The sequence below is a fragment of the Lissotriton vulgaris genome, chromosome 7 (assembly GCF_964263255.1).
Source record: "Lissotriton vulgaris chromosome 7, aLisVul1.2, whole genome shotgun sequence".
In the NCBI taxonomy this organism is placed as follows: Eukaryota; Metazoa; Chordata; class Amphibia; order Caudata; family Salamandridae; genus Lissotriton; species Lissotriton vulgaris.
The window spans coordinates 778,671,983-778,698,693 of NC_141695.1; the positions used below are offsets into that span (position 1 = coordinate 778,671,983).

At 42.9% G+C, this 26,711-nt stretch overlaps 1 protein-coding gene across 3 annotated transcripts in view; it reads left to right on the forward strand.

Annotated features, from left to right (window-relative positions):
- Nucleotides 1–26,711, forward strand: part of SLC38A10 (solute carrier family 38 member 10) — a 394,443-nt gene that overhangs the window by 293,688 nt on the left and 74,044 nt on the right. For all 3 annotated transcript variants that reach the window (XM_086931014.1, XM_086931013.1, XM_086931015.1), the window contains exons 12-13: nt 17,385–17,561; nt 18,523–19,005. In XM_086931014.1, coding sequence (XP_086787140.1) covers nt 17,385–17,561; nt 18,523–19,005 — 660 coding nt within the window. The remainder of the gene's footprint in view (nt 1–17,384; nt 17,562–18,522; nt 19,006–26,711) is intronic.

The window sequence follows — 26,711 nt, forward strand, 5'->3', positions numbered from 1 at the left end:
AAGAGAGAAGTCAACAACCTGGTGGTAAGTAATATACATGCTGGTTGGGTAATTGCTATAGGCAGATAAGTGCAGGCATGATAAGATGCACTATTAAATACAATTGTACCATTTTGTGTAAAATGCTAATACTGAATTAAGTTAAGCTGAAAGGTTCTTAAGTGACTTTTAAGGCTACTAGCTAACAATTACGGTATGTTGTCAGGTACATCAATTGTGAGAATAAGTGATAGGTGCATGTGGCAAGTGCGGAATACGGGGTCGCGGCATAGGTATGACACTACTGCGTGATGACAAGCATGCTAACGGTGACGAGTAAAAAACGGATAAACAGCGGTGAGAACAAAATACCAAAAACCGACTGTTGGGTGAATTGGTGTCCGAAGCGTGATGGAAATATCGAGCAAGGAGAGCGAATGTCCGTTAATTAAAAGTGCTAGCACCTTGCACGAACCAACTGATTCTGGACCAGCTAGCAGTTAAGATACCCAACAATTGCGCAATATGGTGTGATAACTGACCTCATAGAATTGAATACTGGAATAAGAGAGCCAAAGGCGTGTGAACTCGCTAGGAAATGGCCACTTGTAATTGTTTTGTGTTTTTGGAGGACGCAGGACTGTGTCCCACTCTATTACTGTGCTTTTGAACTTTTCTGAATATTTGTTTCATTAAATTTATTGTCTGTATATATATATATATATATATATATATATATATATATATATATATACCTTCCCTCCCACTGTACTAATAAAGGATATCTTTGGAGTGGGTGAGGAATTTTATCTTTAAAGTTACGCCCCTTATACCCTATATTCATAAGTGGTCCCTGGAATACGGTTGAGCCCACTCTGACCTGTAGGAGTAAGGGTGAACCCGATGAAGAAACATGCCACTATTAGACTGAGTGAGGGTTGTATAAAGAAAAGTGTCTCCTTCCCTTCCCACCCACAATGGTGGGTGTGCTGCCACCAGGCATACCATTGATCCCCCATCCCTGCCGTTTCTGAAGGAGCCACACCGGCTCTGAAAGGGATTCTTTTGTGTTGATAGTCATAGAGAGCCCTGCTGTATCTATTGCTGAAGTAGCATATGAGACCAAACACCCCGAGGCTTTTAAGATGTGCAAACGGCCAGTGTGTACCTTGGGGTACTGATGGCTTAACCTGAAAGAGTGCTGCACTAGTTAACAGTATTGTTTCAGACTCATGAGAAAGAGGGCTCTTCATCTTGACACCCTAAGCATTTGACAGGCATGCCACTATCTCTTCTAAAGCCTTATTTACGGAACTGTGACTTGGGTGCGCCAGGAAGCAGCAGTTCTACATTTCATGGTGCTGGGGGCTATTCCACCACTTGATCTTTCCTGGCTGTCCCAGGCAATCTTGCAGCCTACCTCCACTCCTGTATTTCTTATAAGCTTGCATCTCATTCTGTGTGCAGCACAATCGCTCGCTCTGTGCCGCTTAAAGGCGCAGAGTACCGTAATATGCACATTTTGAGTTTAACTGAAGCGAACCGGATGATTCTGCCAGTGTGCTGCAGCTCTGCTGACAAAGGTGATGATTGTCGGACCATTCCCTAGGAAACATGAACAATAGCTATAGTATTGCAGGAGTTAATGCAACCTCTGAATCTCACCTTGTGCGGCCTTCAGGAGTACCGTGAAAGGAGGCAGCCGATAACTGTTCAATTACTCCTTTTTAGGGTGACCTTATCACGATTTTCTTGGAAGGTTACGTGTTTGACCTATGATTGCATGTGCATTTATTTAGCACGTTTCCTATCTCTGTCTATAGGCACATGTTTGCCTGCCTGTGGCACTGACAGATAGGTGTCCATAGAGTGCGCTTCAAATGCACTAATGTACCTATAGAATGCTGCCAATATCCACTGGTTGACCACTGAGGTGATCTGGACGTCTACTGGTGCATCCATAAGCATCTGTGATATGTCATTACTGCCTACTGGTGCACCAAAGAGTGTTCGGAGTGTAGCAATAGGCCCATTGAACTCTGTTGGTGTGTAGTTTTAGGCCTATCAGGTGATCAATTAGTGTAGGGAAGACCGATCTGGTCAGTGGACTAATTCATTCACTTAAAGGATCTGTAATGGGCTGTACCCTATCGTCACAGGTTCAGATCTCTGTGGGTTCATCAACCTTTCATCCTTCTGAGGTCAACGCATGCACCGGGCAAACAGTGGCGGCTGCTCCCTCTCCCACCTGGCAGCTAAGACCTGAAACTCCCTCCCCCTGCACCAAGACACTTCCTTGCTGAGCACTGTGTTCCACAAATACGCTTTATGCACTGCTTAACTTGCAAAAGAATAAGTGCCGGGCCCTAAAGATTTTCTCAGAAGCGCGTCTGCGCTGCTGCCAAATGTTTGGATTGCCATATACCAATGTTGTATAGTTGTGATTCCACCAAATGCCTCTTTCATCGAACACTAAACTTTCCCTGCCTTGATCTCATTCTTTCAGGTTCTTTTTCATCCCTCCTTTCGGCACTGTTTTTCCCTTCCAGCTTCTTTCTACCTTTTCTGCGCTTCTCTCTCTAATTCTGGGTCAGAGTCTGATGAAGAAAAATAAGTTCAAACCCGCAAAAAAGATTGCCGGTGGGCCCCACCTGCAACCACCAGTTCAAATTAAGCACTGACTGTATGTTACTTTAATTGTGTGGAAAACCAGTTGTCCCTAAGAATATATTTAATAAACATCCACGCATTCAGGGATAATAGTAAAAAATCTGATCCAACTTATGTTATTTAACAGAGGAGCCATGTTAAGGAGAACAAGCAATAAACATGGAGTCTGACACAACGGAGCAGATCTGACAACATTTTTATTGATCATGGTCATGAATTTATGTTTTAATCTTAGCATACCGTGCCAGAAATGTATAGTACTTTTAGGAGGTGCAGGCTACCTGGCGCTTGGTGCAAAGAGGCTATTCCGTGGTGGACTGGAATGGCCCTACCTTAAATTCCTGCGAAAGTAATTTACCGTATTTTCCGGCGTATAAGACGACCTTTTAACCCCTTAAAATTTTCTGGGAAGTCGGGGGTCGTCTTATACGCCGGATACAAAAATTGGCGGTTTATTTCACATAGCGCGGACTTCACCCGAAAGTGTCAGACCGCTCCTCAGTTGAAAATGGTGGCGCTTAGGGAACTCCAGCACAACAACAAAGAACGTAGGCGATGGTTGCACTGTGCAACAACACAAAATCAGCCCGTCGGCCGTCTTGATAATAAATTACCGGTACCGTACTTGTACAGTTACAGCCCGTCGCCAGCCAGAGGCAACTCAAACGCTGCGCAAGGTTTAAAGTACGGTAAAACAAATGGCGCCATGAGCCCTACCTAGACTGCAGCTGCACATCCCCCCAACTTTTAAACTAAAACAAATGAACAAATGGCGCCGTGAGCCCTACCTAGACTGCAGCTGCACATCCCCAAGGCAGACGAGGCGCTCCTCCACGTGTGCTGATCTCTCTCTCCTTCCGTAATTCTTACGCTCATCGGAAGGAGAGGAGCGTCAGTACCACATGATCTCAGTCCATGGAGATAGAAAGTGGACTGTAGGACGTTAGGAAGTGGGGGTCGTCTTATACGGCGAATATAGCATTAAACCAACAGTCTGTCAATGAAAGTAGGGGGTCGTCTTATACGCCGGGTCGTCCTATACGCCGGAAAATACGGTAATAGTTAACAGCTAATTCTGACATGCTAATGTAGTTGTGCAACCATAGGGGGCTCTGAGTGTAGTAGTGCACCTAGAGGAGGCGGCTCTGCATGTTTGGTTTATCTATAGCAGAGATGAATGTAGTGTCTGTGTGTGGTGTGCTCTGAGTGAGTGCTTTTGCATTTGGGTGCTCTGAGAATAATGATGAACCTAAGGAATGCTGAATGTTGCCATGGGGTGCTGTGAATGTAATGGTTACATACATGGTGCCTTGAAGGTAGTGGTTTACCTGCACAGTGCTTAACGAGCAGTGATCTCTGCATAGGGTGGTATGAGTGAAGTTGTTTACCTACGAGTGTTTATGTGTGTCTGCGTTTAGTCTTAAAGTGTTCCGTGTGTAGTATTGTTTACCTACAGAGTGCTGTATGCAGCAAACCAAGTCATACCATAGGATGCTCTGAGTGTAGTGCTTATGTGTGAAGTGCTCTAATAGTAACAATGTGTCCATAGGGTTCTACTAATGTTGTACATATATGGGTGCTCTGAACGTAGCAGTTATGCCATAAAGCCCCCTGAGCGTAATGATTCTACCTATAATTATAGTGTGTGTTTTATGGTTATGTCATAGTGGTGCTGCACTCTATGTACCTAGTAGTCAGTGTTTGGGGGAGGCCTATGGAGGCTATTTGCAGGAATCCAATTGTGCTATAACTAAAGGTGAAGTTAGCTCTATTTCTGTGGTACTCTTGCATGAGATGGGAGGTTTTTTGTTAGAAGTTCTGTTTGAAGTTTGCTTCTTTTACAGCATTGATTTGAGGAACAAAGTTGTGGTCACAATCGAAAAGGAGTTCCAAGTTTCTGACCTAGTCTATGGGGTTGTGGGAGGATCCAGCTTAGTGAACTAGTTAAAATGGGACAATTCCTCTCCAACTCCTCTTAACATTAAGACTCCAGTCTTTGGCCCATTCAGACAGAGGAAACTCATTCACTCAGTGGTCGGTTTGTTCTAGACACTCGACGGAGTGCAATGCTTCTCTATTCTGCGCTCTAGACGGATGCACATCTGGGTATCATCAGCATAAGTTTAGAGCCATACCTGGTCCAAGAGTACTTATGCATGCGTTCAGTTCACTGATTGGGCCATAATGAGCTCCCAATACTCTGGTGGCAGCTCTGCCAGTTAACTTGAGTATCTGAGACCAATTGAGATCTAGGTTTGGTGTTTAATATGTGCCACTGTTCCCCTCGTGCATTGTTTTGTCTAGATGTGCTTCTCCTGGTGTATTTCGATTTTCTTTGATTGATTGTAACCAATGTCAGTGGATTAGTGTGCTTTTCAGTGTGTCGGTGGATATGTAAATTTGTGAGCTGAAGGCGCTTGCTGTCGTTCTTTTGCAGAAATAGCGGCACAGACTCCCAGTGATGCGTTCTTTCTAAATGCAGTTATTTGTAGAAAGCTAATTAACCCATTTTCATGACACCTGGAAGTGTCGAATGATCTCTAGGGACAGATTACAAGATCGGAGACTTTCTGCTTCTCCTTGAATGTAGTTGTATAGGTTTGCATAATTCACTGTAATTTGACAAGGCCCATATTTTTTCTGCGTATGTAATTTTGCGGGCCTGAACAGCCAGCTCTTGTGGATCGAATACTTTTTGTCTGTCTCCATCTTCTCCCACATTTCCTCCACCATCATTGTGGTCTGCATTAGAATACGATCCATAATAGTCAACTTTATTTGGTTTTATAAAAGTCACAATAATGTGAACTTCAGCAAACAGGGTCATCATAGTACACAGTTAAAAACTAAATTACAATAATATAAAACTTTTTTTAAAAAATGTGCGTCCAACGTATATCTGAAATTGTTTTAGGAATACTCAAAGCTTGTTGAGCATTTGATATCTTATTAGCAGTAAACACCCTGCATAGAAACAACGTCTCTGGTAAAAGAAAAAAAACTTTTCAAATATTGCTGAATTAAATTGCATTAAGAACAACATAAATTAAAACCCCTCTTGAGATACCATTTCTCAAAATGTACATTCAGATGTAAAGGCTTGTTGCTTAAATTCAAAACAATATTACATACTTTTTGGTAACTTAGTAATAACGCACAAGGTTGAATTATTTTAAAATTGACATTTATTCATACCCTTTCATGATGAACTTGCAGGGTACAATAACGCTTATCACTTTCACTTTTTTGATAATCTCTTCTTTCACACTGAAAGTGCATCTTTGAGATGAGAATACATTTAAGCTGGGGTTTAATCCCGATTTAGTAAAGTTACATTTTTCGACACGTCAAACCAAGGTTACTCTTTAATTAACTTGCGCACGGAATTAGGTGAAGCACTGTATCACCCTTTAAGCTTTAAAGTTGCTGGCTCTGAGTCCTTTTTTCTAATCATAGAGTTTGTACTGGACATCTTCCGCAACTCTAACAGATTTTCTTATCTATCCATTTTAAAACATATCTACAACATTTTGTTTTGGTAGGGTGGAGTGAGTAGTTTGTTAATAGAAGTAGGAACTTTTAAATGGATTTGAAGGTTCATTGCCACCTCGTTGACGTAGCAATGATGCTATGGGCCCAACTGCAATCAAAGTAAATGGACTCCCTACCACCTAGTTGCGTTGTAAACAAAAAAAGCCAGGTGTACTTGGGATTCAGTAGCCCCCGTACAGTCCTGTGTCAATGCACCTGATGGATAAGCCCCTAGACCACCTCCTTCTAGTTGAGGGTTAATAGTCACAGGGAAGAGGGGCTTTTCACTTTATCCCATTGATATGCATCATTCCTCATTACTTTCTTTCAGCTGTCAATTCGTTTTAACTATGCATTTCTAGAGGTTTAAGCCAACGTGCTTGATCTCTTCTGCTCCCTGCACCTCTCCCTCCCTTCTCTCTGTCTCACCCTCCTAACTCTCTTAATTCACCCTCCTTTTCCCTTTACCCTGATGACCCGCTCACCTCACCATCTACTTCCTTTCACCTCATTCTCTTGTCTCTTTACATTATCCTACTCTCTCTCCAATATATCCAACTGTTCTATGCTGTGTCCTTCTCTGTCTCCATTTCATTCTTATATTTCTCTCACCTCACCCTTCACTCTTTGCACCTTATCGTACTTTCTCTCTCCCCTGGCCTCGCCATCCTCTCGCTGTTTGTCAACGTACACTCACTCCACTTCACCCTTCTATTGTCATCTCATATTTAGCTCTCTTCCTGGCCCTTTACTCTCATTCTCCCCCTTTCTCTGTTCTTCACCCTCCACTTTCTCATGCTCACACTCCTGTCTTTCCAACTCTCCCTCCTTCTCTTCCCCTCTCCATCCTCCGTTTTTTCACTGTCCTCCCTCCTGCTTCAGCTTCCTCCCTATTATCCTCCTGCCCTTCTGCTTCACCCTCCCACTCTCCGCCTCACCCTACTCTCTCATACCAGTTTGGAACACAAGTACCAGTGGCACTACAATCGGAGCCACTAGAATTATGCAACAGGCCAAGGCCAAATTATGCAGTGTAAAGTAGTATTACTTTATTATGTTGTCATTTATTACATATTTTAACACTGTCCGGAAAAAGGTTTTACCTCATTATTATAAGTTTAAAATGCAACTTCAGCAATAAGCAGCTCAAAGGTAACGAGTAAACCTTTGAGAAGTGCCTTCTGCTGTGCAGCAACACATCACTGTTTTCTTAATAACATTTGATCCGTTTATGATGCCGTTTTTTCCTTAATATCTGCAAATTATGCAGCAGATGATGGATTATGTGGCAAATGTGACACATCCACAATAATACTTGAAAGGCTGCCGCTGCAGAATCCCATAATTCCAATAGTCCATTTCAGTCTATTCATGTGACAAAGTGAGAGATTTGTTGTAGGGAATAAATGCACAGTCTCGGGTGCCCCAAAGTGGGGTGTCTGTTGTTTCATTGGCGAGCGAGACTGAGAGAAGGCAGAGCAGTGGAGCACATGTTGCCAGTCCTAACATGGAATTGTTGCCTTTGCTTTTCGTTGTACAATAGGCACTTGCACTGCTTCTTCCTCTTCGGTATGTGTGTTGTATTAGTGAAAATTGACAACCCTTTTCACTTAAGAGACTAACCTTTGACATGGTCAGTTTTTTGTGTGTGTGCGTAATATAGTGCCATAAGCAGGGGACTGGAAAGGTGATGCTGCAGCCTATTACACATAGTTATGGATTTGCCACGTTCGTCTCACAATCCAACACGTGATGCATAATTTGCAGATTTTAACGACAAAATTGTTTCTAGCTTAGACGGACACAAAGTTTATCAAAAGTTCAGTGACCCGTGTTTCTGCAGAGTGGAACACAGTTCGGAAAGGCCTACCGATCACCTTTCAGTTGCCTTTTGCTGTATTTTGATGTTAAACTGGTATGAACAAGGCATAACCTTTGCCCAGCTAGTATTTATGTATAAAAAGAATGCAGTAATACTACCACAAAATGTGTCACATTACACAGCATAATTTTGCCTTTTCTTGCCACATAATTTAGTCAACCCTGCGGCTCAATTTGGTTTTCCCCAGCCGCATACCTCCAGTGGCCCCGTGGAATAAACCACTACTACGATATATATGCTGATTGTTGGCCATTTTCACTTATTTTTCTTGAGATCTGGCAAAACCCTTCCCACTGTTTCAAGCATAAAACTGTTTTTATCTCTGTGGTGAGAGCTAACGGACTCGATCTAGTTGGGGTGTCTCAGTTACCCCTTCTGTTTACACGTGCACAGTAAAAGCAACCACCCCCGTGACCTCGCCCCTGTCCCTAGGCATTTAGCAGCCATCCCAACATGATCTCACCCCTATTCCCAGTCATTTAAAGTAGCCCAAGGCATTGACGTTATATAGGAAAGTTACACAATTAGGCTTTGATAGGGTGTGATATTTTCAGTAAAGAAAATAATAAAAGATTGTTTTCTACTTGTGAATGGGCTTTGGATGGGCTCTGAGGCTATATTGGGAGGGCCAGGTCCAGCAGGCCCAGCATGCCCACCCCTTAGAACCTGGCATGTGCTGAAATATGTACCTAATATCCTGGTCAATGGTTTCTAGTGCAGCAGAATCAACCTTTCATTTGTCTGAGATGGATACACTCAAGTGTGATATTGTAAGCTCATCTATAAAAGCATAGAGAGGCAATTGAATTTGGGGCTTGAAGATGGGCACAAGAAGTATAAAAACATCTCACATGCACCTGACCTTTAAAGGTCACGGAGAGCCACGCACACAGTATGGGTGAAGGTATCGATGCAGGCAGTATGCTCTAGTGTGTCGTTTTATATGATATGACTGGTGAACCTGCAGGGAAAAGTAGGGATAGCACAGTAGCGATGGAATTAAAGAGAGGTGGGGGAGTAAAAGAAATGACTTTAATGCCAGTAGTATTATGATAAAGTGAAATGCAATGAGTGTTTGTCTGTTGTAGATCATCTTGGACCCGCAGTTTGTGTGCACTATTGTACCTGATAGTTGCACTGGATGGGAAACAGCCTTTACAACAAGGTTTTTACTACGTTGTACCTTTACCGCACATTTTTTTTACCACTTTGGTTTTAGAAGGCATATGCCTTTACAGCGCATGCCTTTACCACCCATTTAAGGTAAGGTTGGGGGTGTGGGGGGTCTCCCCTGACAAATACATTGTTTATATATATATAGATATATATAAACAATGCGTGGCAAAGGCATACATTGTAAATGCATAAGTGTTATAAAAAAAATGTGGGGTGAAAAATGGGTGGTAAAGGCATGGAGAGTATTTCCCTGAGTTCTGCCGTACAACCGACTGGACCAGCCAGTGCTGTACATGATGTCATGTAGAATGTAGTAATGGAAGTGGTACTGAGGCACAGGATTCTGAGATCTCAGTGCCATAACATCCTTAATCCAGCACACATCCACCAGCCATAGAAAGATCATGAGGGGTTTTATGTGCTACTCACAACACCCCACCCGTCCCAAGGTTTGCTAGGTGGTTGGGAAAAATAACTCCATAGGGTTTAATAATTCTCATTATCTTTGCTTTTATAATTACATTTTTTTGTTTGGTGAGCATGAGGTAGCCATTTGCAATTAAGATTAGAACTGTGTAAATTAATTGAATGCTAAGTTAGACATGTTGAAGTTTGTTTGCAGGTTGGAATGTTTCTTAATGGTTGTGCTGAGGCATTATTTTTAACTATAGCCATGGACTGTAAAGATAAGCACATCGTTGATAATGTAAGAGCAGAGTCTGCGCTGGAGGTTTAGTTAAGAGCAAAATGGCAGACTAGGTTTGTTTTGTTCCTGAGAATACAGCAATCTATTTAATTATGTACTGTAATACATAGAACCACTCCCTGCAAATGTGACAACAGTTGTATTGGTGAATGTTTCAAACACTCTATAAAACCAGTACAGACAAACTGTATTTTTGCAATAATGTTTTAATCTATTAATTTCTTATTTGAATGGGCTTCATCTATACTTTACCTAGGGTACTTTTATTTCTATCATCGCAATTCTGACAAGGAATACAAGTAAATTCCATAACTATACATGAGCACTTCAAGAGTAGAGTGAACGTTTAAACTTATCCATACGAACTAGTTGAGCGACAGATGCGTCTTAAATGTTATTTTATGGTCCGTCCAAGCAAAAATATAAGATTTGAACTGCTGAGGGGTAAAATCACAGGGCCTGGCATCAATCACCATGAAAAATACACCGCTGCTTAAGGTTTAGCAGCCTCTGGAGTATCATTGGGTTTTTGCTGGGTGGTCTGAAATTGTTGGCAGAATCCTTTAATAAAATGTTAAAATGTTGGTAATCCAGTGATTGGTTAAATGTATATTTTTTATTTTCAGACCATGGTTGCTACTTTGCAAGGGTTTGAAGTAGATGAGTATGTGAGGACTAAAGTAACCGATCAAGGGCTTCAGCATAAGAGTGCGGTCAAGTGTTAAACTCAGGGTTTTAAATTATTTTCAAGAGTGAAATCGATACTGACACCTACAAGGGTAAAGTGTGTTTTATTGTTTTTAAGGGAATTCTGATAAGGATGAGTCATGAGGAAGTAGTCTTTGGTTTTAGTGAATTTGTACTGAGTATGTTGAGATGGGCGAGTCCTCTTGAAATATCTCATCATCAACTGGTTCCGAAGCCAGAATGGGTGTTATAGCTGTGATTGATGGCTATTTATCCTAGTTTATCTGCCCTGTTAACATGCCTAAGAAATGTTGGGCATTGCTGAAACTTGGCCTCCAAAAGAAGGCCACCTGTTCTTAAAACCTAGGCAATTATTAGTCCTCGAATGTGGGTTGAATGTCCTGTGGTCGGAGAGAGCTCTGCAGACCTAAGGTGCAAGTTGAATCATTGCTTTTATAATAGCATCTCTATGGAGATGACGGCTGGCTTAATTAGATCTGTATCGTGAAACTCAGGGTGCGTCTTGACTCTGACTGTGTGCACACAAGGTGCGCTCCTCTTCTTGAGTACCAAATACTGGGCTCTTCGTATGAATCCTTGCTTTACCTCTTTGAGTAAAACAACCAGCTTGAAACAATACTAATGAACAAGTTTCTGCCCTAAGTTTACATTAAATGTTATTGTTAATCTGCCGATTATTCTGATGCTCTGAATGACCACTACATTGATGTGCCACCATTGACTCCAGATTTACCATACTACTCCCATATATGTAATGAGTGTCTGATCCTACAACTGTATCCTATATAATCTAAAATGTGAAGCGCTCGATACCCTCAAGGCTAGGGTCTTGTACGCGCTATACAAAACTTTATAAATAAATAATAGTGCCATTCCTTAAATGCTGCATCAGCAGCTTATCAGGTAAAAGGAAAGTTGAAGGTGTGTGCAAGCCAAGTGCCAGGTAATCTAGGTTTAACCTGTTTATGTGAACAGTGATTCTTACAAAGATACCTGGGTTACTGTTCGCCAAAGAAATAAATGTAATTAGAATATTTATGACAGAATTGCTTTTTTATGAAAAAAATATAAAGCTTTTAGAGGATGTGGAGCAATGCACGAGTGGGAAAAGAACAGCTTCAGTAAGCCTCTTTTTAACAGTGATTACGGTGACTAGGGCCCGAGTTCATAACAATGAGGTGCTCATCTTCAATCAAATAGATGGAAACCTATTCTGTTAGTAACGAGAAGGTATAGTATCCTTGGATTGGTTGTGGCAGCTTGTTGTGGGATTAGCAAAATACTTGCCAGTTGTTAATTGGCTTAGTAAGGTTGGTTGGCGACACTGCAATATGACAGCTTCTGCTTGTCGGAGTCAGTGACCCATGAAAGGGGTTGAGCCTTCTTAGATCAGCGATTTCTTGTAGTCATGGAATTTATAAAAATCTGACTTCGCTGGTAAGAAAGATTTCAAACCATGCTCACGACCCTTTTGCAGAAATCTACTCATTGCTAGAGCAACAATCAGTTTTTTTTTGTTCGCCATAAGTTGGCAGGGTATGCTCAGAAGTGAGTCCCTTGCTCACTTTGCCACTGGAATCAAGCAAGCCGGGCTGAAGACGGCTGGAATGCCAGAAACCGGTCCTCGGAAGCTTGTTTCCGGTCCAGGGAAGACATGGCTTGGCAGTTCGGCCTGGACTGTTCCCATGAGGCACAGGGTCAGACTGATTTGCATATAGCCATGTCTGAACTGGGATGGCAGAGTGGGCTAAAGAACGGTGATAGATTAAACCCAGATCTTTTGACTGGGTGTGAGTGTTTGATTGATTCAGATGCTCTGTCCATCACCACCCCCTTTTGTACCGTTCATGATATACTAGTCAAACGCTTCGATATTCTTCGTCCGATGAAGCAAACTGAGTGCTTTCTTCAGGATTTCAAAGCGGAGGCCAAGCACACAACAAGGTCTATCCCTATTGTGGATTTTATCTGTCAGGAGGGATTAAAACTGATTAAGACACCAGCTTCAGTGGCGGCTGTCATCCCGAAGCTTGACAAGAAATACAAAGCTCTGGATAATTCTACAATTTGCCTTATTGGTCAGCCCAGACCTGACTCCATCATAATACAGGCAGCTCAACGACAGGCAAACAAATCCATCATCGCTGTGCACGGCCCCTTGAGAGCTAATGGGCCACAGTATCTTGGCCAATCAAACGTTTGACATCTTTTAGCAAACACATTTAATAAAAACGAATTCGGTCATTCTTTCAGAGAAGTCCTTGGATGACCGTGTGCCTTTTTGAAATGGAGTAGATTTCCAACATTACAGACTCAATTCAAGAGTGCAAGGGATTATGCTATTGATCAAGTTGGTTTTGTTATTAAAGTTGCATGGAAAAGGAACAAACAAGTTATTTCCTTCAACTGAACTTCCTTTATGTGGGAAAGTGCAGTGAGGAATATCAGGCTTTGGCTACAAATACCGATTAGGCTCTAGCTGTACTCTGTTGACAGTCTGTTACATCTTTGTAGCACTCTAAATGAACCGAAAGGTGACACATGGAGCTCTAAAAAATTTCACAACCGCTATTGGAAGAAAGCTGAGCTCTTCATTTTACTATATTTTTGTTTGGCGTGCCATAATTCAAAGAATGTGACATTACACACAGTCCATAAAATAAATATATCCATCTTACATGCATATAGGAAATCCGTCAATCCATCTCTAGAATAGAAAAAAGCAAAACTCTAAGAGCGTTATCATTATTATAAAACTGATTTACAATTTGCACCCATCTAATAGAGTACAGTTCCTAGAGTTTAGCATCCCTTTATTCATACAATGAAATCGCTGTTCACCGTAGAGTGCCCGATTAACAGTGAGGAGAATCCTGAAGCTATCATACATTCTGAGATAGTAGATTTGTTGGTGTCCCTTTGCACATACTCTAGTAGCAGGTTAGCCTTCCAACTTAATATATTTGGACCATCTGACCAAGGCAGTGCCTATGTGCTTAAGTACTGCTACAATAGTAAGCATTCTGCACACAAAAAAAGTAGAAGTGGCAGCGTCCAGTCTTCTCCAATTTCTCCATTTGACTTCTACATTAAGATCAGAATGTAGCTTTTTGATGGATCCTTAAAAAAGGTTTGATTCTTTATTAAATAGAAAGATTTGGGTTAGATCATATCTTTTCCCAAAATAATAATGATTACACGGATAGTTCTTGGTTAACCTCTTGAATCCCGGTTTCCACAAAAAAAGGCAGTAAAGATATGCTGGCTGGTAAGGCCAAACGTTTCAAGAGTTTAAGCTCCCTAATAGCCAATACTTCAGATTTTGTGTCCATGAGGTGGCGACGACTACTTGCCTCCTATAACACTTCAATCTCCGATCCATGTCCATCCCAACTCATTATTCACTACCATTTTTGAAAGAACTCCAGTCTGTACGTGAACCATATTGGGCTTGGTAAAATAAATCTTCCAGCTGCCCATTGAGTCAAAAGTCTAAACTCTTTCAAATGTAAAAATGACCTGTCCGCTCCTCGTGTTCTTTGCATTAAACACCATCATCTTTTGCTGTGATAATTGGGACGCTATGGCATACCAGACAGGCGGGAGCTGTGTTTGACTGCATTGCATTGGCACTAGATGTTGAACATAGGAGTGGTGGAATAACCGACATTACAGCAGGTGATACTGACCTACTCTGTAGGATGCGGGCCGAGCCCTGCTGCGGTGGATTCTCTATGCGACCATTGATGTGTATATCATTTTGATGTATGTCCTAATGAGATTGTCCAGCACTGACTACAACACACTGCTGAACTCTGCTTGTTTGATTTCTTTTTCTTCTTTAGTTGTGCAATTGACGGAAACCAATAAAAACAAAGCACTTGTTAAAGTCTAAGACCATTAATCTCCTATGGCCTTAGGGTTAAATTTATCTAGTATATTTTGCAGTCTCATTTTAGTTCCCTAAAGTACTTACTACCCCACCATCTACAAATAATAAGGTTTGAATGGGGACACCTGTAAACTGGCGCATCAAGTTGCTAAGTTGCTCCATTGCATCATTATTGAGCAGTCTGAAACGTTTTTGTCCCAGCATGCTGCTCTGCTTCACTCACTCTACTGTGCGAAGTTTTTTGTAATGTCTCTCTTGGTACGACAGCACACAAGTATAGTTGTCCATGTACAAAGTCTAAATATCCACAATGGAATATGTAATTATTAAAGTGACTCATACATTATGTGTGCTGATGCCATCATGCGCAGAATTCAAGACTATAGGGTATCCAACAGACTGCCCCTCCCCAACCGTATATCTTTTTTTTATCAATAATTTCACCTATAATATTTGGTTATCCGGATCAACGCTTACCATTAAAACAATCCTACAAATATGATATGATGATTGTATCTGACCATTGCTCTTGATACCTTGCGGTTCCATATATTTTGGCATTTATGGGGCTATCAAAGCTATTAACGAGTTTGGGTGGTAATTCGATGGCATCCCTTTTGAAACCTTTTCAATCGGGTCAACATATATAGGCGGTTCATCAGTGATATGCAAGATACCTCGTTTGAATAATGAAGCTCAGGAAAATGTATGCACCCTTGATTTTCAGGCATAGGTACTACCACGTCTTTATATGATCCTAAGTAATCCTTTGATATTGTCTCCTAGAATAATTTCTGATCTTTATTTTTCTCTGCTTCATAAAAGTTTCCAAGGAAGTGTAAGACTGGTGTCTCAGATGACTAATGCACCCACTCCACAAAGTTGTGTGTAACCTCATGATCACTGGGTCAAAACCTGGTGGTTCTCCTCAGGCCTTTTATTCTTCTAAGGGATCTGTCATGAGAACCTTTCCGTTTGGTAACAATAAACATGTGTTATTCATGACCTAGATGTCCAAGAGGTTAGTTTGCACTTTACAAATACATTTTAGGTTACTGTGGTCTCTTTATTCCTTGCCACCCTCTTCTTGTAAGCCTTCCTGCTTGATATGACTTCCCCCGGGCTTTTGCTGGGTGCGTTAACTACTCCCCACTGCCTAGATTACCCAGTGTTGTTTCTCTTTGCAAGTTTGCAGGTATAAAATAGACCAAAGAACTCCAATCTCGTGAAACTTTCTAGCGAGGTACATTTGAGAGATTTTTTTTTCACCTTTATTAAGAAGCACCAGCCTAAGTGCCATCTTTCAAAAAAGGTTAATCGCAGAGCCAAGATAAAGGGATCTAAATGAACATTAAAATCTCCTGCTGTTATGAAGCCACCCTCCTTGGTAACTTAGTTAGACTTCTACTTATTAATAATTATATTATCCGGATCCTTAGGACAGAAGCTTTCTTGGCTGCTCGTATTTACCTCCAGAAGACTTTATGCAAACATGTTTTAAAGTTCTCCGCAAGCCGTATCTCCACGCGATAAATATTAAGGCACTATGGTGGGCTTACCTTTACAAGGGCATTTAACGAAAGAGATACTACGATCTAAAGGCACCAGGTGAACTCTCCTGGCCAGAATGTCATAAACCACAGCGTCCTGTATAGAGGACTGCATGATATGCGAGGTTACTGGTAAGTAGCAAGCAAATGACACAGGCAGACACACATTCACCACCTTTGGATTGCTCAGAGGGAGAAATGACTGAATTATGTAGCTTTCCTGAGTCACCTCCCTAATCAATCAATGTGCTATGTTTGCCTTCCTTGCCACCATTCAGTCGCAGTGTACTGTAACCGCAGCCTGGATGCATGATTGGGTCCACACTGCTCTTGGTTTGGTGCCAAGCTTCCAGAGGCCTTTTATTGAATTTGATCCTCCTTTGTCTCATAACAGATCTTCAGGAATCCCTCGGCTGTGAGGGGGCAACTTAACCTCCTCCCTCGTGGGTTTTTCCAGTAGTAGGAGGTATCTAGCTATACTAATTATGTAGTTATGCCAAGTGCCTACCTATACCAACTATTCTGACTGACTTACTATAATAATAATATTAATACCAACTGTGAAACGACATCAGCTGCCCCATTTACACGTTTCATAGCAGTTGCTCTTGCTTCACTTTACTATCTTTGCTGCCTGACAGCAGGAGCTGAGAGACTGCAAACTGTGGCATCAGGCGCCTCCGCTCACAAACGCATAGCTGTATAGATGGAACTCCTTGCTCTACTACAGAAACTGCCTAACCATGCTACCTACGTGACTACGAGACGTATCTGTACGTAATGCTTTGCGTGTGACTCGACTAGTGATTGTAGAAGAACGAGCCCTAACGTTGACCAGAGTAACTTGTGCAAGTTGGAGTTTTGAGAAATGCATACGGTAGGTAGACTGTGGTCTTCAGTAGCTGCTGCTTGTCGTTCAGCTTTCCCTTCCCCCAGCACCTTGCTGTCTGTAGTTTGCAGTACACGGAGTACTAGAGCAGCCCACGCCATGCGTCGCAAATGTAGGTAAACACTGCCCCCTGCAGGCCGCTCCTCATGGTCGTGTGCGCTTGCATTGCCCTTCGGATGGAATGGATGGATTTATAAGCTAATTTATTGTATGTATTAAGATGAAACAAAAATGTAAGATGTTCCATGTAATGACAAATGAGGAGATGTTCGTTATTCGATGTGTTTGATATGAATAACTATATTACACAGAGTTCAAATGGAGAGGAGGGAGATTGAAGAATTGCATAGCATTAACTTTCAGTTTAATAACAGAACAACTATACAACCTCTGTTTTTCAGTCCAGAACCCAGCCGTATTGGAACCGGACGGAGAGCGTGATAAGCCGAAGGGGCAGATGGAGAAGCCGGCTGAAATGGAGCAGCCGCAGATAAAGGTCCCCATTGAACTGTTGCCGCAGGAGGGCGAGAAGGAGGAAAAGAAACAAGAGGAGGTGCAGCTAGACCGGCCAAACCAAGGTACCCAACTGGGAATATGGGGCGCTGCGGCGCAGGAGGTACACGGTGCTTTCATGGAGCGGGTCTTGCCTCTATTGGTTCGGTCATGGCTGTCGATCATAGGTTTAAATCGAGGAAGAGTGGGGGTGTGGTTTACGGCAAGTCCGCCTGAGAGGTTGAGGGCTTGGTGATCCGTGTGTGAGACGGCTAGAGTCCAGTCCTACAAGTGAGGACAGAATCCCGAGGAATGGGTGCCTGGAAGACGAGTGCCACAGGTTTATCCTCGTCAACTGGGCAGGCGGGATGTACTGCAGCCTTCGACTAGACTTTCAGTGCTGAGCAACACAGTGCTTTTAATGCGCCAGCAATATTCTCCTGTTTGGGAGATTTGCGTGAAGAATAGGGTGGAGGGAGGGGAAACAGGCAGCCAGTAAGGATAGATATTTCAACTTTTGTAACTCCACCAACGTTCTGGAAACGTGTTTTTAAATGGTTGTCATGTTGACCAGCTGAAGCAATTCATTCTTTAAATAGTCATTCTCACTGCAGCTGTGTTTTCGCAGTAGGACTAGTGAAGATAAGCTTTGCACCAGTGCAGCATCTTTCTTTATGGCTGAATTGCCTTATGCCCCCACTCCAACATTACTACATCTTTGAGAGCGGTGAGAATTTCAGTTTCATATTCCTTCGGTCATCAGCATCTGTCTGATGGCTCTGTGTCAATCATGATGCTGGTTGTCACTGATGTGAACAGCATACTCACTGGTGTCTTGGTTGAGGCTGGTCAACAGCCCACCAAAGAGTGGGAAGGTTTTGTTACTATTCACTTTGGGACAAGTGTGACGCAAAGGGTGAAAGATCTTACTTGCGTTCTCATAGATGTTCTCTCAAGTCCGATCTTCTGTGCATTAATTTGTGATATTGTGTTGATAGCTTGTTTAAATAGCATTTTTTTTTCTCCAATTTGGTTGTTTTGGTTAAGGTGTTGTTCAGCCTGTTGAAAAAGCCCATCGCCATGAGCCGCCAATCCCGCACGACGAGGTGCTGGTGGATGAGCGGCAGGACAAAGAAGAGTCTGAGGAAGAAAAGAAACGCCAGCCAGATGAAGTTGCGCAAAACGCAGAAGTAGAGGGGAAAGCGGCTGCTGAACAGCAGATCTTACCTGAGCGTGAGAGGGAACAGCAGGTCCCAGACAAGGAGCCTGGCGCCAATGATCCAAGAGAAGCTGAACATGAGAAAGATCTGCATCAAAATCTCCCTAAGGAAGAGAATCCAGAGGGCGACTCCAGGCTGGAGGCGAAGCCAGCATATAAAGACCTGGAGCCAGACCCTCAGGCACAGCCCCCGGATGGACAGCAAGCTGAGAAAGACAACCAAAAGATGGAGCAAGCTGCAGGTGACGGTGTGGTTGCTGATCTCCACCAACCAGAAATAATTCCAGATAAGGAGAAAGAGTCAGACACTTGTAAGTTGATCTCCCAATTTTACCTTTTGTTAGCATGTGTGGGTTTGTTTATGGGGCAAAAGACACACAATTGATGGACCGAATGTAGAACAAATCCAAACATTCAGCCCCAGTCAACTGATCTGGGCTAAATCCATCATTCTTTTGCCACCACAGTTTAGACCTGGACATATGCAAATGAGTTTTGACCCTGTGCTTTATTGGAACAGTCCAGCCCAAACTGTCAAGCCAAGTTTATGGGGCTTCATAAATAAGAACATCCCGGAAACAAAATTGCCAAGTGTTACTTAGTGTCTGCGGAGACATAACTTCCTACAGTTAGAGGTTAGGATCATGTTTGAAGGCAAGACATTAAATGGGAGTCCATGTAAAGGAATATATCAGATGTCAGTAAAGGACCACGTCTGCATTCTTATGATTATTGCAGAGCCTGGTTTAATCTAAGAGTATTTCTACACGGTACACCTTCTTTATCAAGATGGTGGAATAGACCAGAGATACTTACATGAGTCTGGATGGAATACAAGAAACTGAAATTAGGTTACGGCAGTCATTCATGGTACATCAGATGTTTTAACTATTAGAATACGTACGTATTTTATTGTTTAAAGATGTATGAAAAGCAGCAAGGGAAAAAGATTGCTTTTTCAGAGAATACAAAGTATTAAAAAAACTACCTTTATTCCGGCTTTATTCCTCAGTGCAGCACTTTCTGAATGTCCGTGCTGAAAAATCAGTTTATACATTTGGAGTCAAACCTCTTTAATAATGGTGAGGAGCTGATTGCTAAAACCACTAGAGGGTGCCAAGTGCTAGACTGTCATTTTGTACATTTTTATTTATTTATTTCAAAAGATTTTATTATAAAAAGTTTTACACAACAGTACAGAGTAAGCCGAAACAAAGGCTATACTGGTTTGCTGTAGTTACACGCATGGATAATGATACATACTGGCTTGCTGAGGCGCTTGAGTGCTGGTTATACATATACAGCTTGAAACCTCGGCGTTACATACAGGTTCATATGCGTTGCCCCCGTCGGGCGGAAGAGATAGTGTATAGAGGTAAGTAGGACGAACGACGAGAAGAAGAAAAGGAGAAACGGACACGAGTGTGGTGTGTTGTGGGTTGCATGACTACAGAGTTTGCTGACGGGTGGTGCCAGGTGGGGGAGGGTGGGGGAGGGACCATGAGGGTGTCTGGCGGTGTGGTGCGTTCACTGCGGTTTTTGCAAGTCAAGGTATTTGTCCAGGGAGGGCCACATCTCATTGCCCCGTCCAACTTGTGGTGTTTGATTTTTTGTTATGTTGTCCGCACCCCTTAGGAAGGTGACCCAGTTGAACCAGACTCTGAAAGTGGCCCTCCCCGTGTCCTTCCAGTTAGAGAGAATTGTCTTGGTTGCCGCCGTGAGGAGTAGATCAATGAGGCTTCTGTCATTGGCAGAGTGTATCTCTGGGGCCATGAAGGCGTTTGTTATGCTGAGGTGGTCTAGTTGTGGAGTGTACCCTGTTATATTATTGATGAAATCTCTTACTTTCGCCCTGAATGTTTTAACTTTAGGGCAGTGGACAATCGTGTGCGCTAGGTCTCCTTTCTGTTTCTGACAGTTCCGACATAGTTCGTTGTCTATGAGCCCGATCGCTGCTAGGCGTGCCGGGGTCCAGTACGCATCCCAACTAGAGGAACGCGGATCTCCATCCACCTTTGCCAGCATACAATGGAAGCACAACCTCCCAGACATAGAATTATATAACTTTCTTAAAATTAAGGCGGCAATCACCAAAGCAGGCTTAAGCAAAGAAATACCAACAATACACCAATACCTGACAAACCTAAACAAACTTGGGCACCAAACGTCATACCTATATAAACTACTAAGGTCAAAAACATCTAGATTAAACAGTAAGGCCATAGAATCCTGGGAAACATTACACGCCGGGCGCTTTAGCGAGAGAGAAAAAGCTCACCTTTGGTCCTCGGCAAGCAGGAACAAAGTCACCACTACATTACCTTGAAACTGGTGTTAATGATATTTGGTCCCCATCACATATTTTGACACAGGCCCCGCAAAAGCATCTGACACACGTGCGCCCTAGAAGTTTGCTCAATTCAGTATAGTTTCAGGTGACCTATTACCGATCTTCGTCTCTTTGTGTGCGCTGGGTTTGTTCTCCAGAATTGGATCATATCACTGTTGTATCAGTCTCTCTCTGTGGTCATCTCCTAGAGTTCGTCCAAATTCTGCACATATCCGCATATGGCCAAAGGGAAACACATATTTGTCTATTTCACATTATTTGTGTTATATCATTCGATTAAATATCCTCCTTGGTAAACATTGAATGCATTCTGTGAAGAAACCAACAGCATGTTATTTAATGCTACTGGCTATCAACTATGTTAACGTTAAGTGCTAAAGATCCAATATTTTAATTCAAAAAGGGGAGAAGACTAAGGCTTTGTACCTAAGCAGCTAAGAAGAAAATATGTTGCCCCAAAAAGAACAAATCAGAAGAACAGTAATATACGCAATTAGGAATAAAAGAACAAAGCAGAACAGCAGAGGAGAGTGTTTTCCATACTTTACCTTTAAAGGCGACCAGCCTTAATTTTGAACGATGGTAGTTTCATTTTTTCATGGTCAACAGGGCTTGGCCTACTTCACCTTCTACTGCTAATAAAGGCAGAGTTCAGTTCATATCTTTGCAATGTTTGAATCACAAAATGGCAACAACTGCCCGAGTATCAGGAAGGCTAGCCCATGACTTTGAAAAACGTCTTAATGTAGTAGAGAGTCATTTGAGTTTTTTCGCTAAAATGTGGCTTCATGTGTTGAAGGCCAGAGTTCTTTGAAGGATAAGTCAGGAAAATGCTCCGCTCCACTGGATGTGAGCTGCTGCATCCAGGAGACCCCGTCAACAACCTTTGTTGGCTGGAGCCAGAATTCAGTGGTTGAATAAACAGTTGCCTAGAAGAGGAAATGGCACTTGTTGGCTCCTATTGTGAAAGGTGAAAGGCCTCTTATTATAGAGGCGAGAGCAGAGTTATTTGGAGGAGTGGGGTGGCAATGGACCCGGCAGAGAAGTTAAGAATGGAAACAAACTTGTGGAGACATATAAAAACTGTTTTTAGTACGGGTCACGTAGAGAAGATGTGAACTACGATTGAGCAAAAGGAGACCAACCATAATGGGACAAATGGGTACTATGAAGTTCTAGCCGAAACAGTGGAAGCAGGGATAGTCTCCTTTCATCACATTTTCTCTTTTATATCCTTAAATGGCCTACATCGCTAATAATTAAAATGGAAGTTGTTTGGGAGAAAATTCTGGAAGGACAGGAGAATACTTCTTCTTGTAACCTATAAAGAGCGAGGATCTCTGGGATCTAAGGAAAGTATTGGGCTTACATGGAAGAGTGAACACAAAAGGGTAACACCGGTAGGCCGATTAGCTCTAGTGCTATCAGTGCAACAGACTACCAAGCTCTTCATCTCTACCCTTGCACGTGCAGGGTGATAGGCTGGCTAGGTTCTGAGCCATGATCCCAGTAGGGCTCGCTCACCTTTAAGACTCTTCGGTTAGCATGAGCGACGCTTGGGGCGAGAACCCGTGCACAAATGTTGGCCTCCATTGCCATTGGAAATTTGACCTTTTAAAGAATGCGTAGTATCGCCTCAAATTCCCAGCAATGACAGCTGTTCTACTCCTTTCCACATTCATCGGATGTATAATCTACAACAGTTGCATTATCTCTCCCTTTAAAAAATGTTGCATGGCTACTTCCTATGTACCAACTCCCATTCTTGCCCGTCTTACATCCTTTCACTGATTAAACTGCATCATCTGTGCCTTTCATCTGCGTTGCTAGGCCTTCTGTAACTATCCCTCCATTTCATCAACTCATACATAGTACCATGCCATCCATCCAGCTAGGATGGTGCTCTAGTACTGCCTAAATGCTCTAGTTCTAACTGTAATTATACTGTTGTACCTATCCCTCACAACTTCTCCTCTATCACACTGCTAGGCACTAGACAAAACAAGCACACATCTCTGGTCACTCCCGTGACACCTAAGTGATCACAACAAATGCAGCATTCAGTCAGCCATGCAGTCCCTTACATTGTAGCTTGCTACCCATACGAGAGCGGTGCTCCAGAACCATACGTGGACATGTGCCACACTTTATAAATGCAGCAATACAGTACTAAATGTCACACATTATTACAGTGTAATGCTTGTTTTTATTACATATTTAGTTGATGTTTATAGTGCTGCACTGCCCCCATTGGATATCTCTGTGCTTTACATCAAATAACTCTTTTGAGGAAATGGGGTCTTACAAGTCTTGCAACTGTAAATGCAAAGAAGCGTAGACAATGGAATGGGAGTGGGCTACGGAATAAAGAAGAGAACCAAGAGATTGGAATTGTAAGTGGACATTCAACAACTGAGTAAAAAGCCACCATTGTACAAGTGTATAGTTAATGGAGTGAAGGAAAATTACTGTTTGACTTTTAGGAAGCTTCTGAAGCGGAAGACTTTTAATTTCCTATGGAATTCCGATGCAGATGGTTGGATTCACAACAAAGAAGGTGATACATTTCAGATGGAAGATGCTGCTTCTGTGGAAAAGTGTTTCACAGCCTACTTGTTTCTAAATGTGGGTACTTTGCGGAGCAATTAGGTGTTTAGAAACGTGTAGACTGAGCCAGGCTACTCTAAATTTCATCTGAACCTGAAGGACTAACAATGTTAGCTCTTTTAGGAGGTGGGTTGTATGTGGTTGAATTCTGTTACGACAGTACTCTCTCCTATTTCTTATGATTTTCTGCTTTTGTGCTCTGTGGCTTAGGGGCTTCAATCGAAGAAAAGAGAAGTGTGGTCTTTTTGGATTTCCAAGTCTAAAACACTCTTTCACACACAAAATAAAAACTGATAGGCAAGCTAAGTATCATCAGTATGGCATGTAGCTTTGTGATGTGGGTTAGGAACTACCTGTGTGGCCGTTCATGTGGTGCTGGTCAATCATATTCAATGTTTGGAGGGATGTGTTGTCACCTGTTGGCTTGGACAAGAACTGTAATAATATATTTATACATTGAAGATTTCTACGGCACTACTTGCAGGGTGTGAGCTGCTTAAGAGTAGTAGGGGGGAAATTGTTTGAAATTTAATGATGGGATTAAGTGTAGAACTGTATTTGCTTTTGATGCCTCGAATGTTAATTGGGTGTCTGCTGGGAGGAAGGTCTGCCTTCTTGGTGAAGATATTGGTGGTAGGTTACCAGAATGTCATGTAACATTGTTAGTTTCTTGACAACTTAGCTCTTGTTTACTAAGGAGGAATAGCTGGCACAAAAGTGTGGCTTCTCATCCCTCGAAGCAGCAGTGCTCTAGCTTCTATCTGTTCCACTGTTTGGTGCATCCTATCCCCAGATGTATGTCTCTATGACCGTTATATCTTATCATTTGTAAATGACATTGCAGAGACGTCGTTAAGTGAAAGTTTACCTATAGCTAGATCGCACCTTGAGCTACATCTGAGATCATACCCAGAGAGACTTATATATTCAGGTGTATAAAAAGATCAGAAAAGTGCTCAGAAAGGTTCCACTTAAAATCCAAAGCAGAAAAATGCAAAGCCATCTGTTTGGAGTAAACAAACGCCATTGAGTACTGGAGACAACTGGAAAAGAATGTGACAGTGCTGTGAGGAAGAAAAGTAGAATAGTATGGTCCACAGTGAGACGCATGAGAGTAAATGAAAACTGCATTAACTGTTGGCGAGCCGGCACCGGAATGACTGGCCCAGGCATGGTTTCTGCGTTTCCATAAGGGATAGGTGTAGTGAAGTAATACTTGTGAGTGATATTTAGTGCAGAGGGCGTATGAAGGTGGTTTTGGCGAAAGAAAATAGGATGCCAAGAGGTGGTGGAGTTTGACTTAGAGCTAGTCTTCGAGCCAGAACTGGCCGGGAAAGGGTGAGACGAGCTCCTGTAAGCCAGGGAGACTAGATGTGGCGAAACCTTATACAGCCAAATAAAATCACAACGGATAAGAAGATTGAAAAGTATAACTACCAAGATAGCATGTACAACAAAGGCTAGGAAGAAATGATAGAGACACCTCAGTTACTGGTTTCTGAAAGTGACTAACTCTGTAACTGATTGATTTTAATTTATCGGTTTCCTCCCAGGTCTTTAGAAAAAACAATCTTGGGTGCTGCCAAGGGGGAGTTCAACTTCATAATCCCGAAACAAACTTCAGCATTGACTGGGAAAGACATGGTAAATTAGCAGACAGACCTGAAGAACAAAATGGAGGCACTTCAGTAGAAAGCAAGGGACATGAGCAGAGTAAGAGGGCCTTCGGGGCATTGTTTGCACATATCCCTGCTTTATTATCAGAACTTTGTTTAGGACATAGAAGAAAAGAGACTAATTGTGCATGGAACCCACAATATAGAGTCAGCAAAACACATCAATTAAAGGCATTCCTGTACAAAGCCCCCTGTTTCCCGTTTAGAATAGGAAGGCTGGGAGCTCTTTTGCCTTGCTTGGTCATTCCTATTATTATTTTTAAGGTAAGCCGATCCCTAACCTCTAAGTGCCGTCGAAATACTTTTAATTACAGTTTATAATCAAAATATCATTAACTTTAATAAAAAGGAATATTGTGATCACACATTATGCCTTGCACCGGAGGTGTGCTGAGCCAGCTATGCGCAGCCCTAGAGACCTCGTGCACTCCTGGCCACCCAGGGCGGGTCTCATTTACCCCTCTAAGGATTTAGAGCTGTAATTGTAACCTGCGCCCGCTGGCGCGTCAGACGGGCATGGCTGCCTGCAGACAGTGCTGCTCGCGCTCCCTCCGTGCCTACGGCAGAGGAGGAGAGGCGGGTGACGTCTGCGAGCTGCGGAGACCGGGGATCCCCGTCTCGAAGCTCCGAGCCGGGGAATCCCCTCCGCCCGCCCGCCCGCCCTTCATCGGCGCCGCGGGATGACAGCTCGGCTCTGATCTGTCACACTCTCCTGGCGAGGCTGCGAGATGTCAGGTGCCGCCCGAGAGCTCCCCGGGGACACCGCGCCTGCTGATCATGACAGGTAACATGTTCCTAAGAGCTCATTTTAGAGCTGGTTAAGTGCTCTCCTTCCATTTTAATTGGCCGGGTAGTTAACATTGGCTCTCCGCCACCAGTCTGCGTGGCTCTGACACACTCCCCGTTCCCGTTACAATTGCACAGAAAGGACTTAACCGCTCACTGGCTGCTGCGAAAGAAATCCTTGCCGTGAGCTGGGAAAGGACTGGTAGCCCGCACTGGTTGGTCCTTAGGTTTGTGTGCAGCAAATCTTCCCGCCAATTTGGGCAAGGGCAGTAGTACTAATCCAGAGCAGGCGAAGGCACCCAAGATACCGGCATCTGACGGGGCCGGCGCTCCTACCTGCGCTCGAAAGGCGAGGCCTTTACTGTATATGAGCGAACTAAGGCTTTTTCACAAACTGCTTACTTCTGGTGGGCAGACGTACTTTTACAAAATAAACCGAGCTCAACAGGGAAAGCCCCGTTAGTAGGGTCGGCTGCTGTGTCCCTGGTTGGTGTTGTCTGGGCAGATCATCTGTCCCCAAGTTCCCAGGCCAAAACGTTTTTAATTTACACTTCACAGCTCCTCAGCCAGGCCCAGACCCAGTGCAACGTTTTTCATC